Source organism: Neovison vison, chromosome 5, assembly GCF_020171115.1.
Source record: "Neovison vison isolate M4711 chromosome 5, ASM_NN_V1, whole genome shotgun sequence".
Classification (NCBI taxonomy): domain Eukaryota; kingdom Metazoa; phylum Chordata; class Mammalia; order Carnivora; family Mustelidae; genus Neogale; species Neogale vison.
In genome coordinates this window covers 83,734,698-83,749,221 of record NC_058095.1, presented here as the reverse complement: position 1 = coordinate 83,749,221, position 14,524 = coordinate 83,734,698, and the positions used below count along the sequence as shown (strand labels likewise).

The 14,524-nt window shown below is 43.4% G+C and overlaps 1 protein-coding gene across 1 annotated transcript in view; it reads left to right on the top strand.

The window, feature by feature from the left end:
• The first annotated feature begins 13,172 nt into the window (after positions 1 to 13,172).
• The window catches only part of XPO4 (exportin 4), a 123,981-nt gene continuing 122,629 nt past the window's right edge, over positions 13,173 to 14,524 (top strand). The window contains exon 1 of the mRNA XM_044249399.1: positions 13,173 to 13,466. Coding sequence (XP_044105334.1) covers positions 13,398 to 13,466 — 69 coding nt within the window. The 5' untranslated portion in view covers positions 13,173 to 13,397. The remainder of the gene's footprint in view (positions 13,467 to 14,524) is intronic.

Below are 14,524 nucleotides of genomic sequence, written 5' to 3'. Positions count from 1 at the left end.
GAGATATGAATTTAGTGCCACTGTATTGCCTGTAAGGTGACTGTTCCTGTATATTGTTTCTGTTCCTTTCTGATCTACCACTTGTAGGCTCTCTCTTTGCTTAGAGAACCCCTTTCAATATTTCCTGTAGAGCTTGTTTGGTGTTTGCAAATTCTTTCAGTTTTTGTTTGTCCTGGAAGCTTTTTTTTTTTTTTTAATTTTATTTATTTATTTATTTTTTTTTTTCCCCAATTTATTTATTTTCAGAAAAACAGTATTCATTATTTTTTCACCACACCCAGTGCTCCATGCAAGCTGTGCCCTCTATAATACCCACCACCTGGTACCCCAACCTCCCACCCCCCTGCCAATTCAAACCCCTCAGACTGTTTTTCAGAGTCCATAGTCTCTCATGGTTCACCTCCCCTTCCAATTTACCCAAATTCCCTACTCCTCTCTAACGCCCCTTGTCCTCCATGCTATTGGTTATGCTCCACAAATGAGTGAAACCATATGATAATTGACTCTCTCTGCTTGACTGATTTCACTCAGCATAATCTCTTCCAGTCCCGTCCATGTTGCTACAAAAGTTGGATATTCGTCCTTTCTGATGGAGGCATAATACTCCATAGTGTATATGGACCACATCTTCCTTATCCACTCATCCGTTGAAGGGCATCTTGATTCTTTCCATAGTTTGGCGACTGTGGCCATTGCTGCTATAAACATTGGGGTACAGATGGCCCTTCTTTTCACGACATCTGTATCTTTGGGGTAAATACCCAGGAGTGCAATTGCAGGGTCGTAGGGAAGCTCTATTTTTAATTTCTTGAGGAATCGCCACACTGTTCTCCAAAGAGGCTGCACCAACTTGCATTCCCACCAACAGTGTAAGAGGGTTCCCCTTTCTCCACATCCTCTCCAACACATGTTGTTTCCTGTTTTGTTAATTTTGGCCATTCTAACTGGTGTAAGGTGATATCTCAATGTGGTTTTAATTTGAATCTCCCTGAGGGCTAATGATGATGAGCATTTTTTCATGTGTCTGATAGCCATTTGTATGTCTTGATTGGAGAAGTGTCTGTTCATATCTTCTGCCCATTTTTTGATGTGTTTGCCTGTTTCGTGTGGGTTGAGTTTGAGGAGTTCATTATAGATCCTGGATATCAACCTTTTGTCTGTACTGTCATTTGCAAATATCTTCTCCCATTCCGTGGGTTGCCTCTTTGTTTTTTTGACTGTTTCCTTTGCTGTGCAGAAGCTTTTGATTTTGATGAAGTCCCAGAAGTTTATTTTCGCTTTTGTTTCCTTTGCCTTTGGAGACGTATCTTGAAAGAAGTTGCTGTGGCTGATATCAAAGAGATTACTGCCTATGTTCTCCTCTAAGATTCTGATAGATTCCTGTCTCACGTTGAGGTCTTTTATCCATTTTGAGTTGATCTTTGTGTACGGTGTAAGAGAATGGTCGAGTTTCATTCTTCTACATATAGCTGTCCAGTTTTCCCAGCACCATTTATTGAAGAGACTGTCTTTTTTCCACTGTATATTTTTTCCTGTTTTGTCGAAGATTAATTGACCATAGAGTTGAGGGTCCATATCAGGGCTCTCTACTCTGTTCCACTGGTCTATGTGTCTGTTTTTATGCCAGTACCATGCTGTCTTGGTGATCACAGCTTTGTAATAAAGCTTGAAATCAGGTAAGGTGATGCCGCCAGCTTTATTTTTGTTTTTCAACATTTCCTTAGCGATTCGGGGTCTCTTCTGATTCCATACAAATTTTAGGATTATTTGCTCCAGCTCTTTGAAGAATGCCGGTGGAATTTTGATCGGAATGGCATTAAAAGTATAGATTGCTCTAGGCAGTATAGACATTTTAACAATGTTTATTCTTCCGATCCAAGAGCATGGAATGGTCTTCCATCTCTTTGTGTCTTCTTCAATTTCTTTCATGAGTGTTCTATAGTTCCTCAAGTATAGATCCTTTACCTCTTTAGTTAGGTTTATTCCCAGGTATCTTATGGTTCTTGGTGCTATAGTAAATGGAATCGATTCTCTAATTTCCCTTTCTGTATTTTCATTGTTAGTGTATAAGAAAGCCACTGATTTCTGCACATTGACTTTGTATCCTGCCACACTGCTGAATTGCTGTATGAGTTCTAGTAGTTTGGGGGTGGAGTCTTTTGGGTTTTCCATATAAAGAATCATGTCATCTGCGAAGAGAGAGAGTTTGACTTCTTCATTACCAATTTGGATACCTTTTATTTCTCTCTGTTGTCTGATTGCTGTTGCTAGGACTTCTAATACTATGTTGAACAAGAGTGGTGAAAGTGGGCATCCTTGTCTTGTTCCTGATCTCAACGGGAAGGCTGCAAGCTTTTTCCCATTGAGGATGATATTTGCTGTGGGTCTTTCATAGATAGATTTGATGAGGTTCAGGAATGTTCCCTCTATCCCTATACTTTGAAGCGTTTTAATCAGGAACGGATGTTGGATTTTGTCAAATGCTTTTTCTGCATCAATTGAGAGGACCATGTGGTTCTTCTCTCTTCTCATATTAATTTGTTGTATCACATTGATTGATTTACGAATGTTGAACCATCCTTGTAGCCCAGGGATGAATCCCACCTGATCATGGTGGATAATCTTTTTAATGTGTTGTTGGATCCTGTTGGCTAGGATCTTGTTGAGAATCTTAGCATCCATATTCATCAGTGATATTGGTCTGAAACTCTCCTTTTTGGTAGGGTCCTTGCCTGGTTTGGGGATCAGGGTAATGCTGGCTTCATAGAAAGAGTCTGGAAGTTTTCCTTCTGCTTCAATTTTTTGAAACAGCTTCAGGAGAATAGGTGTTATTTCTTCTTGGAAGGTTTGGTAGAATTCCCCAGGGAATCCGTCAGGTCCTGGGCTCTTGTTTTTTGGGAGATTTTTGATCACTGCTTCAATCTCGTTATTAGATATCGGTCTATTCAGGTTGTTGATTTCTTCCTGGTTCAATTTTGGTAGTTTATATTTTTCCAGGAATGCATCCATTTCATCTAGGTTGCTAAGCTTATTGGCATATAACTGTTCGTAATAACTTCTGATGATTGTTTCTACTTCCTTGGTGTTAGTTGTGATCTCTCCCTTTTCATTCATAATTTTATGAATTTGGGATTTCTCTCTTTTCTTTCGGATTAGTGTAGCCAGTGGCTTATCGATCTTATTGATTCTTTCAAAAAACCAGCTTCTAGTTTCATTGATACGTTCTACTGTATCTCTGGTTTCTCCCTCATTGATCTCAGCTCTAATCTTGATGATTTCCCTTCTTATGTGTGGAGTTGGTTTGATTTGTTGTTGATCCTCCAGTTCTTTAAGGTGTAGAGACAGCTGGTGTGTTCTGGATTTTTCAATTTTTTTGAGCAAGGCTTGGATGGCTATATATTTTCCCCTTAGGACCGCCTTTGCTGTATCCCATAGGTTTTGGACCGAAGTGTCTTCATTCTCATTGGTTTCCATGAATTGTTTCAGTTCTTCTTTGATCTCCTGGTTGATCCAAGCATTCTTAAGTAAGGTGGTCTTTAGCTTCCAGGTGTTTGAGTTCCTTCGGAACTTTTCCTTGTGATTGAGCTCCAGTTTCAAAGCATTGTGATCTGAGAATATGCAGGGAATAATCTCAGTCTTTTGGTATCGGCTGAGTCCTGATTTGTGACCCAGTATGTGGTCTATTCTGGAGAAGGTTCCGTGTGCACTTGAGAAGAATGAGTATTCTGCTGTTTTAGGGTGGAATGTTCTGTATATATCTATGAGGTCCATCTGGTCCAATGTGTCATTCAATGCTCTTGTTTCTTTGTTGAGTTTCTGCTTCGATGATCTGTCTAATTCTGAAAGAGGCGTGTTAAGATCACCTACGATTAGTGTATTCATATCAATATGACTCTTTATCTTGATTAACAGTTTTCTTAAGTAATTGGCTGCTCCCATATTGGGAGCATAGATATTTACAATTGTTAGATCATCTTGGTGGATAGTCCCTTTAAGGATTATGTAGTGTCCTTCTGTATCTCTGACTACAGTCTTTAGTTTGAAGTCTAATTTATCTGATATGAGAATCGCTACCCCAGCCTTCTTTTGAGTCCCATTGGCATGAAAGATGCTTCTCCACCCCTTCACTTTCAGTCTGCGTGTATCTTTAGGTTCAAAATGGGTCTCTTGTAGACAGCATATGGATGGGTCCTGTCGTTTTATCCAATCTGCAACCCTGTGCCGTTTTATGGGTGCATTTAGGCCATTCACGTTGAGAGTGATTATTGATAGATACGTTTTTATTGACATCGAGTTACCTTTGAAGTCTTTCTTTCTGTAGACTGTCTCTATATTTCTGTTCAATGCTATTCTTGGGATTTTTCCTCTTTTATAGAACCCCCCTTAATATTTCCTGCAGTATCGGCTTGGTGGTTGCATAGTCTTTTAAGCCTTGCCGGTCTTGGAAACTCTTTATCTCTCCATCCATTTTGAATGTCAGTCTTGCTGGATAAAGTATTCTTGGCTGCATGTTCTTCTCATTTAGTGCCCTGAATATATCTTGCCAGCCTCTTCTGGCTTGCCAGGTCTCTGTGGACAGGTCTGACGTTATTCTGATGGGCTTCCCTCTGTAAGTAAGGAGCCTCTTTGCCCTGGCAGCTTTCAAGAGATTATACCTACAATTATAATTTCTCAATTTGACTATCAGGTGTCGTGATGTTTTTTTGGAGTGTATAATCTTGGGTGGAGACCGTTCAGCCTCTAGTACATGAACGCTGGTTTCATTCGCGAGATTCGGAAAGTTTTCATGAAGGACTTGTTCCACGACATCTTCTAGACTTCTTTCTTTCTCCTCCCCTTCAGGAATTCCAATAATTCTGATGTTGGAACGCTTCATGGCATCATTTATTTCCCTAATTCTGCTTTCGTGGGATCTAAGCTGTTTGTTCCAGGCTTCCTCCTGATCCTTTCTCTCTATCTGTTTGTCTTCCAGATCACTAATTCTATCTTCTGTCTCAGTTACCCTAGCTTTGAGAGAGTTTAGATTGGATTGGAACTCATTGAGAGCATTGTGGACCTCCTCCCTGGTGGCTTTAAGCTCCGCCCTAACATTGTGAACATCCTGTCTGGTCGCTTTCAGTTCGGCCCTAATCAATTCTGTTTGGTCATCCATGGCTTTCTCCAACCTAGCTATTGCCTGGATAATTGTTAGCCTGAATTCTCTTTCCGACATATTGTCTATGTTGATAGCCGTTAGCTCTATTGCAGAAGGTTCATCCTCTGTATTTTTCTTCTGTTGGGCATTCCTCCTCCTAGTCATTTTGGTGGGAGAAGACTGAACAGATGTAGCTGGATGTATCAACTCTGGTGCAGTCAAGGTGCACCCTGGAACACTTCCTGATCTCCGTCTCAGAGAGAAGCCTCAGTCTGGGTGCAGAAGCTGAATAAATTCCCCCTTGGCCGCTGGCAGTGCAGGTTCCAAGTTGCAGACCCTGGGGGCGCAGGATCTTTTGCTCGTCCCCAAAGCCAAGGCAGTGGCGGCTGTCTGGGAGCTCCTGACCGCCAGAGAGGTTCCAAGCAGCGATCGCACACTGAGATTTTGCCGCTGGCCGGGGCTGGGAGTGCCCGGCTTGCGCGCACCTCTTTTCAGAGGCGGCTGTGGGTCCGGCGCGCGTCTGGGGCACTGAGAATAGGGCGCTGGTCCGTAAGCCGCAGGCTGGGCTTTTGCGCGCCTCTGTCCGGGGAAGAGTTTCGCGCGCTCTCGGCTTAGACTTTGAAACAATGGTGCGGGTCAAGAAGCGCCCCCGGGCCTTAGAAACCCAGGAGAGCTGGAGCGACGTGCGCGCGCATCTCAAGCTTTGTGGTAGGGCTAGTGCGCGTTCTGCAGACCGGTGCAGCTCCCATCCCCTCACAGGAGCCGGAACCCCCGCGCTCTGGGGCGCGCTGGCGGCTTAGGGACCAGGAGCTGGTTTCTCCGCCGCACTCTCTCTGCCTCCGCGCCGGGGAGGCCGTCTGGGACCGGGGACTTAAGCCCCTGTCCCTAGCCTCCCCGATTCCCACAATTTGCCCCCGCGATCCTTTGCTCTTTTGGAGTACTTTCAACCAGTCTCCAAGTTAATGCTGGTCCCCAGACGCAGGGCGCTCTCGCTCGTATCGGGGTATTACTTTCGCACCGGTCGCCTCTGGTGGCTCCCTCCCCCTTTTGTTTATCTTCCGATATCAGTCCGCCGTTCCCATTCCGCTTTACCTGCTCACTGGCGTCTTCTGCCCCTGTAGAGATCCAGACGTGTATAATTCTGATCTCAGGCTGATTTCATGGGTGATCAGATTTCTTTGGTAGGTAATCAGCTCACTTTGGGGTACCAGCTGAAAAGACGCCTCTTCCTAGTACCCCGCCATCTTGTCCCCCCTGCTTCTATTTATTTATTTTTTTAAGATTTTATTTTATTTATTTGAGAGAGAGAGACAGTGAGAGAGAGCACGAGCGAGGAGAAGGTCAGAGAGCGAAGCAGACTCCCCATGGAGCTGGGAGCCTGATGTGGGACTCGATCCCGGGACTCCAGGATCACGCCCTGAGCTGAAGGCAGTCGTCCAACCAACTGCGCCACCCAGGCGTCCCTGTCCTGGAAGCTTTTAATCTCTCCTTCTATTTTCAATGATAGCTTAGCTGGATATAATATTCTTGGCTGCATGTTTTTCTCGTTTAGTGCTCTGAATATATCATGCCAGCTTTTTCTGGCCTTCCAGGTCTCTGTGGATAAGTCTGCTGCCAATCTAATATTTTTACCATTGTATGTTACAGACTTCTTTTCCCGGGCTGCTTTCAGGATTTTCTCTTTGTCACTAAGACTTGTAAATTTTACTATTAGGTGACGGGGTGGGGGCCTATTCTTACTGATTTTGAGGGGCATTCTATGAACCTCCTGAATTTTGATGCTTGTTCCCTTTGCCATATTGGGGAAATTCTCCCCAATAATTCTTTCCAGTATACCTTCTGCTCCCCTCTCTCTTTCTTCTTCTTCTTGAATCCCAATTATTCTAATGTTGTTTCATCTTATGGTGTCACTTATCTCTCGAATTCTCCCCTCGTGGTCCAGTAGTGGTTTGTCCCTCTTTCGCTCAGCTTCTTTATTCTCTGTCATTTGGTCTTCTATATCACTAATTCTTTCTTCTGCCTCATTTATCCTAGCAGTGAGAGCCTCCATTTTTTATTGCACCTCATTAATAGCTTTTTTGGATTTCAACTTGGTTAGATTTTAGTTCTTTTATTTCTCCAGAAAGGGCTTTTTTATCTCCCGAGAGGGTTTCTCTAATATCTTCCATGCCTTTTTTGAGCCTGGCTAGAACCTTGAGAATTGTCATTCTGAACTCTAGATCTGACATATTACCAATGTCTGTATTGATTAGGTCCCTAGCCTTCAGTACTGCCTCTTGTTCTTTTTTTTTGTGATGAATATTTCCGCCTTATCATTTTGTCCAGATAAGAGAATATGAAGGAGCAAGTAAAATACTAAAAGGGTGGCAACAACCCCAGGAAAATATGCTTTAACCAAATCAGAAGAGATCCCAAATCATGAAGGGAGAGAAAGGGGTTAAAAAGAGGTTCAGAAAGAAAGAAAGAAAAGAAAAGAATTAAAAAAGAAAACGAATAAAGAAAAGTATAAAAAAGAAAAAAAATATATATATATTAAACTAGTTAAAACGTTAAAAAAAGAAAAGGGTAAAAGTTAAAAAAATTTTAGCAGAAGAAGAGAAAAAAAAAGAAAAAAGAAAAAAAATTAAATTAACTGCGAGACTAAAGAATCATAGGAAGAAAGCTATGAGTTCCGAGCTTTGCCTTCTCCTCCTTTGGAATTCTGCTGCTCTCCTTGGTATTGAAACTGCACTCCTTGGTAGGTGAACTTGGTCTTGGCTGGATTTTTTGTTGATCTTCTGGGGGAGGGGCCTGGTGTAGTGATTCTCAAGTGTCTTTGCCCTAGGCAGACTTGCACCCCCCTTACCAGGGGCCAGGCTGAGTAATCTACTCAGGTTTGCTTTCAGGAGCTTTTGTTCCCTGAGCGCTTTCTGTAGAGTTCCGGAGGACGGGAATACAAATGGCCGCCTCCTGGTTTCCGGCCTGGAGGAGCCGAGATCCCGGGGCCCCACTCCTCCGTGCGCCCTCAGAGAACAGTGCCCAGTAACTCCCGTCTGCCTGACCTCCGGCCACACTCCAAGCTCACCCAACCTGCGACCGGTTCAAGGTAACCCTGAGCTGTGAGCTCACTGTCGGCTCTGTCTCTGTAGCCGGCTTCCCCGTTCTAATAACTGTAAGCTCTGCGACACTCAGACACCCCCGATCCTTCTGTGGCCCTGCAGGACCTGAGGCCATGCTGACCCCGCGTGGGCGTCACCCCGGTTTAGACTCTGGAGTGATGTTCCTCTGTGGAATAGACTTCTAAAAGTCCTGACTTTGTGCTCCATTGCTCCACTGCTTGCTGGGAGCTGGCCCCTGCCCCCGGAGTCTATCTTCCCATCGCTTTGGATTCACTTCTCCGCCAGTCCTACCTTTCAGAAAGTGGTTGTTTTTCTGTTTCTAGAATTGCTGTTCTTCTCTTCGATCTGCCTATGGATTTGCAGGTGTTTCCAATCTTTAGATAAGCTATCTAGCTGATTTCCTGCTAGCTGAAGTAGTCTCAGCCTGCTACTTCTCCACCATCTTGACTCCTCCCCCCCAGTCTGCTATTTCTGAGGCAAGTAACTAAGGTGCTTTATGCCTCAATTTCCTCATCTGAAATTTGTGAAAATAATAGCATAATTATTATATCACAGAGTTATTGGGAGGATTGAATGAGTTAGATGAAAACAGCTTAAAAAAATAGCTTAGTGTCCTTCATGTAGTAATAGTGTGTAAACATTAACCACCATTTTGTAATATTCTTAAATTGATTGGAATGTTTACTATTTTACAATGTGAAAATTCTTATATATTTAAATAATCCATATTAGACACCAACTGTGTGTCCTACAACTCTTTTTTTAAAAGATTTTATTTGAGAGAGAGAGTGAATATAAGAGAGAGAGTGAGAGAGAGCATGAGTGAGCAGAGGGAGGAGAGGGAGATGCACGCTCCCCACCAAGGAGGGAAGCTGATGTGGGGCTTGATCCCGGGACCCTAGGATCATGACCTGAGCCAAAGGTAGACGCTTAAAAACTGAGCCACCCAGGCACCCCTACAATTCTATTCTGATAGAACTATTCAGAATTACTGCAGACCCCACAAATCAAGGACCCAATCCCATAAGACTGCCTCTACTTTAGATGCCTGTTTCAAGTCTTAGGAACAACCCATACTTTTGACCCACTGGGATTCCCACAACCCTCTGCTTAGATTCAATCATTTGCTAGAATGGATCACAGATCTCAGAAAAACACTTTACTTACATTTACCAGTTTATTATAAAGGATACAAGTGAACAGCCAGATGAAGAGGTACATAGGACAAGGTCTGGAAGGTCTCTATCACAGGAACCTCTGTCCCTGTGCAGATGGGGTGTGTCACTGCAGGTGGATATATTCACCAACTTGGAAGCTCAGCAAATCTCATTGTTAAAAAAAGTTTTTATAGTGTTCAATATCCAGCACCCCTTTTCCTCCCTGGAGGTTGAAGAGTAGGTCCAAAACCAAAAGAACCAAAGGTTCCTAACCTTTGCGCCTTTAGGTGACCAGCTCCATCACAGGGCCATCTGGGGGCCCCACCTTTTCACCTCATTAGCATAAACTCAGGTGTGCTTGGAGGAGGCTTGTTATGATTAAGGGAAGACGTTCTGTCACTGAAGAAATCTAAGGGTTTTAGGAGCTTCTTGCCAGGAATGAGGGCAAAGCCCAAATGTATTCTTTATTGTACTACAGTTGGAAAGAAGTAAGAGAAAATGAATTAATTAATGGCTGTTATTTTAAATAGCCTTATCTCAAACTTTTCGGAAGCAAAGACCATGACTTCAATTTTAATTGTCCTATAGTGTCAACCATTGTGCCAAACAAGTAATCAATTGATAATATTACCTTACAATCATGAAATGCTTCATAGCTTTATAAGTCATCTCAAATGTATTATCTTCTTTGAATCTCACACACTAGTAATGGTCAACACTTTACAGATGGTCAAACTGAGGTCCTGAGATGTTAAGTTACTTAGCCAGTAAATATACCTTAGACAAGGCAGAGATAAAATACAAACTCAGTTCTTCTGATTTAAATTCCAGCCTTTGTTTACTTCACCACAAAAGATACTAAACTATGAGATAGGTGACTTGTTCTACCTGGGTTGGTCCTAGATCATTTAATTTCTCTGGGTCTTATTTTCTTTATCTGAGAAATGATCATTAAAGGATTTTCATTTCCAAATCTTAAGATTCTATTATCTCTAAATTATCTTCTGGTTTTAAAGTTTTAATATCATTTAAAATACCACAAAAGTTGATTTTTCCTTTGCACTGAAATGTCAACAGTGGAGATAATAACCATATTTCCACTTGAGAAATATTCCTCGAAAGCCACTAATTTAGGAAAGACACAACATTTAGTAACATTGGTAAATCCCACTGGTTTCCATTAAAAAAAAAAAAGCAAACAACAAACACCTGTGTTTCTAAGAAAAAGTATATAATATACTTTACTAATAAGTTTTGGTGAAGAATAAGTAGGGATAATTTTGACTCCCATGACATCATACTTGTTAAAGGAGTACTCTAAAAGTAGAGGGGATGTATTTGTGTAATAGTCTTGATTTCAGGAACATTTCAACCAGACATCTACTTCTTCTTAGACCATTAACATTTCTCTCTTAGAAATTATTTGAATCTAAAAAAAAAAAAAAAAGAAATTATTTGAATCTGCACAACTTTCTTCTCCTTTTTTATTACAGGATATGAAAAGCTTGTGGTAGGCTGGAATACTACTTCTTAATTCTCTGCAAGAGAGCATTATTATTGACTAAAGAAAGAAATAACACGAGCCAGGCATTGGAGGGGAGGTTAAGCTGGTAGGTAAATTCTACTGTTTTCCAACATTGAGATTCTACAATTTCATTTTTTATCCCACCCTAAAATTCATGGTTCCCAGTAATATGAGATGTCTATAATCCATTTTATAAAGCCTAATATACTAATTTGAAAAGAAGCCTACTTATCTCCACATTTGATAAAATACTTTCTTCCCTCCTTTTAAAAAAGTGTCTCCATGCAAATTTCTTATGTAATTACACAAAACAAATGCTTTGGAACACAAGACTCAATCTGAAGCATTATAGGCCTCAAACATTTAATGTCACAAACTATTCATTTGCCTACACTTTGCAGATAGATCACTGATGTACAGTAATTACTCTTGCAGTGACATTCTGTAATGCTTTTTTGGACTGCTATACTTAGTCAAATATTTATTGAATGCCTACTATATGTCATGCAGTATGTTAATCATTTAGCTTCACACATTTCTTAAAATAAAAAAGGCCATTCACTGCATTTTGGTTAACTTTACCCTTTTGTAATGAAATAAAAGCTACTTCCTTTATTTCTCACGCAATAAAAACCTCATTAATTCACTTTCTCAACTCCCAAGTTGCAGATATCAAATACAAGAAATGTGTTTTTTTTAAACAACCTGTTTTGCTTTTCTTTTTTTTTTTTAAGATATTATTTATTTCAATCTCAAATAGGTGGATAGGCAGGCAGAGAGAGAGAGAGAGAGAGGAGGAGGAAGCAGGCTCCCCACTGAGCAGAGAGCCCGATTACGGGGCTTGATCCCAGGACCCTGAGATCATGACCTGAGCCAAAGGCAGAGGTTTAACCCACTGAGCCATCCAGGTGCCCCAACAACCTGTTTTTCAATGGCGAAAACAATGCAGTTCTGTTGCAGTGACATTAAAAACACAACACAACACAACACAACACAACACCCTGGGGTGCGGCTCAGTTGGGTAAACCTCTGCCATCTGCCTTTGGCTCAGGTCATGATCCTAGGGTACTGGAGCCTGCTTCTTCCTCTGGCCCTCATTCATGCTTGCTCTTCCTCAAATAAACAAAATCTTAAAAAAAAAAAAAAAATTCTCAGGGCGCCTGGGTGGTTCAGTCAGTTAAGGGGCTGCCTTAAGCCCAGGTCATGATCCCAGGGTCCTGGGAAGGAGCCTCACATCCAGTTTCCTGCTCAGAGAGCTCCCTCTCTCTCCACCTGCCGCTCTCCCATTTGGGCGCTCTCTATCTCTCTGTCAAATAAATATATAAAATCTTAAAAAAAAATCTCAAAAGTACGCTTTACTTATAACTAGGAAGAATAAATACAGAAAGATTTCAACTGAGGAAAACTTACAAACACTGAAATGAATTTGACTTTCTGCACAGTCCCAGAAAGCAGACCAGCACCAAAAGATCAAAGTCATAGGAAAGTAGGTATCAGCTGAAAACAAAATAAACCTCTCTTCTGAACAACTTTTCTAATAGTTAAAGCTGGTTTGAATACTGAAATAGCTGCTCTCAGGACTACTTGTTTGGATGTTGTAAAGGAGACTGAAGCACTAGAGGGAAAGTTACATTACTATATAAAGTACCCATCAACATGGATTCCGTAACTAACATTGCTATTACAACTTCCTTAAACCCGACAAAACGGGTGACGAGGAGTTCTTTCTGAATTCAAGAAGCAGGGTATTCAAGGTTAGGATTCCTGTTATTTCACTTTCTCGTACGATACATAGCCCTTGAAAAGAGCTCGCAATGATCTCCTGTCCAAATCAATTTAGAGGAATCTCCTGCAGGACCTCCCATTAGGAAAAACAAACCTTAGGAACCTTTCTATCTTGGAATGCTCCCCCGACCCCCGCCCTTTCTTTTTGGCAAGGAGAGACGGAGAATTAGGACTTGGAGGACAGAGATGTTCTCAAAGGCGGCGCACTCTTAAGAGAGGAAGTGGGTAGAGCAATTCCAAGTGAGCTCCTACACTGCGTGGAGAGTGAAAGGGCCGGGATGAAAGGAGTGAAGGGTAGAGAACAGAGAGCGTGCCGCCGTCGCGTAATAATGCCTGGTGATGCGGCGGGGTGTGTTCCCGGTGGAGGGAACCCAGTCGCTCGTGGGCACAGGGGCTGGAGAGGCGGAGAGGCCCGGGCGCCGGACAGCACGCATGCGCGGGCCCTCACGGTCTGGGTCAACAGCCCGGGTCTTGCCTGGCACCGCTCTGCGGGCGCCTTCCGCTTCAGCGAGGCGGCTAGGCACAGCCTCTTCTCTTTCCCGCCGTCCAGGCCAGGCCCACGGGGCCGTAACACCGGCGTCGACGGCGGCTGAGACGGCCTCTGGGAGCGCGTGAGGCTCCGGGGTCGCTGCGGCGATTGGCCGGCCGCGGCGCCCGCTCCCATAATGCAGCGCATGGCGCGTCATTGAAGAGAGACCATGATGGCGGCGGCGCTTGGGCCCCCAGAAGTGATCGCTCAGCTGGAGAACGCGGCCAAAGTTCTGATGGTGAGTACACCGCGACCCCCGCACCCCAGTATCTGCGAGACCCTGGCTGGCACTGCGGTGCCAGGCGTTCCCGTCCCCCGGGCTGGCGACCGGCAAGGGCCTCCAGGGAGCCCTGGAAGTGGAAGAGGTGGCGGTGGCGTGGCGCAGGATTCTCCATCCTACTTTCCTTCCCTCTTGGTTCCCCCTTCTTCCTGGGGCTGTCCACTTCCTCTAGGTGTCTGGCACTCCGGTCGGGCGACGGAATAGGGTGCTGAAGGAAAGAGGGTTTCCTGTGCCACGGTCTTCACGGTATACCCTGTCCCACAGACTGGGTCGAGAGCGAGGCGCGGGAGTGAGGTCCGGGTCATCTCCGCAGGGCTTTGGTCGGGGGCAGTGTGTGCGCCGCTGAGGAGTTGCTGCCAGAAAGGTAGGAAGGAAGGGATGGCTCAGCCCAGGTGCTGTTAGCAGTCCTTGTTTCCTTCGAGGATGTGGGTCCTCAAGCTCTTTCTCCGACCTGCAACCACCTCTGGGGTAACCGCAGCCGCCAGCACGTGGAAGGACCGGCAGGAGGAAGGGAGGGGAATATTTGGGACCAAGGTCATTGGGGCAAAACTTTATTAAGTACCAAGTTCCCTGTGGGTCGCGCATTGAGAGAGGAGTCTAAGGGGCTCCTTGACTTAGTTCTTAACACTATTCAGTGAACAATTTGATGAGTATGTTATTTGCCCAGGGAGTTTAAGAAGGCTGAGTTAAAGGATAAAAAAAGTATTCCACGCAGGGAGTAGAAGTAAGGATAAACTATATTCAGTTATTCAGTAAACTGTATTTTCTGGCTCGGTTTTGTTTTTGTAAATTTTGGTTTCCGTGTTCGTAGGTTTTTTTTGTTTGTTTGTTTTGGTTTTTTGGAAGTTTGAGGCTCGGTTGATTGCTTGAATTGATCCAGCCTTTCTAAGAATCGAATATCGAATGCGGCTAGCTTCGTAATTGAATTTTTTTTCCCTTTTGGTTCGTTGCTTGGATTATATGTTCGAGCATCACGTTTAAAAGTATTTGAACTAATTCTAGCATAGTATGTAGTA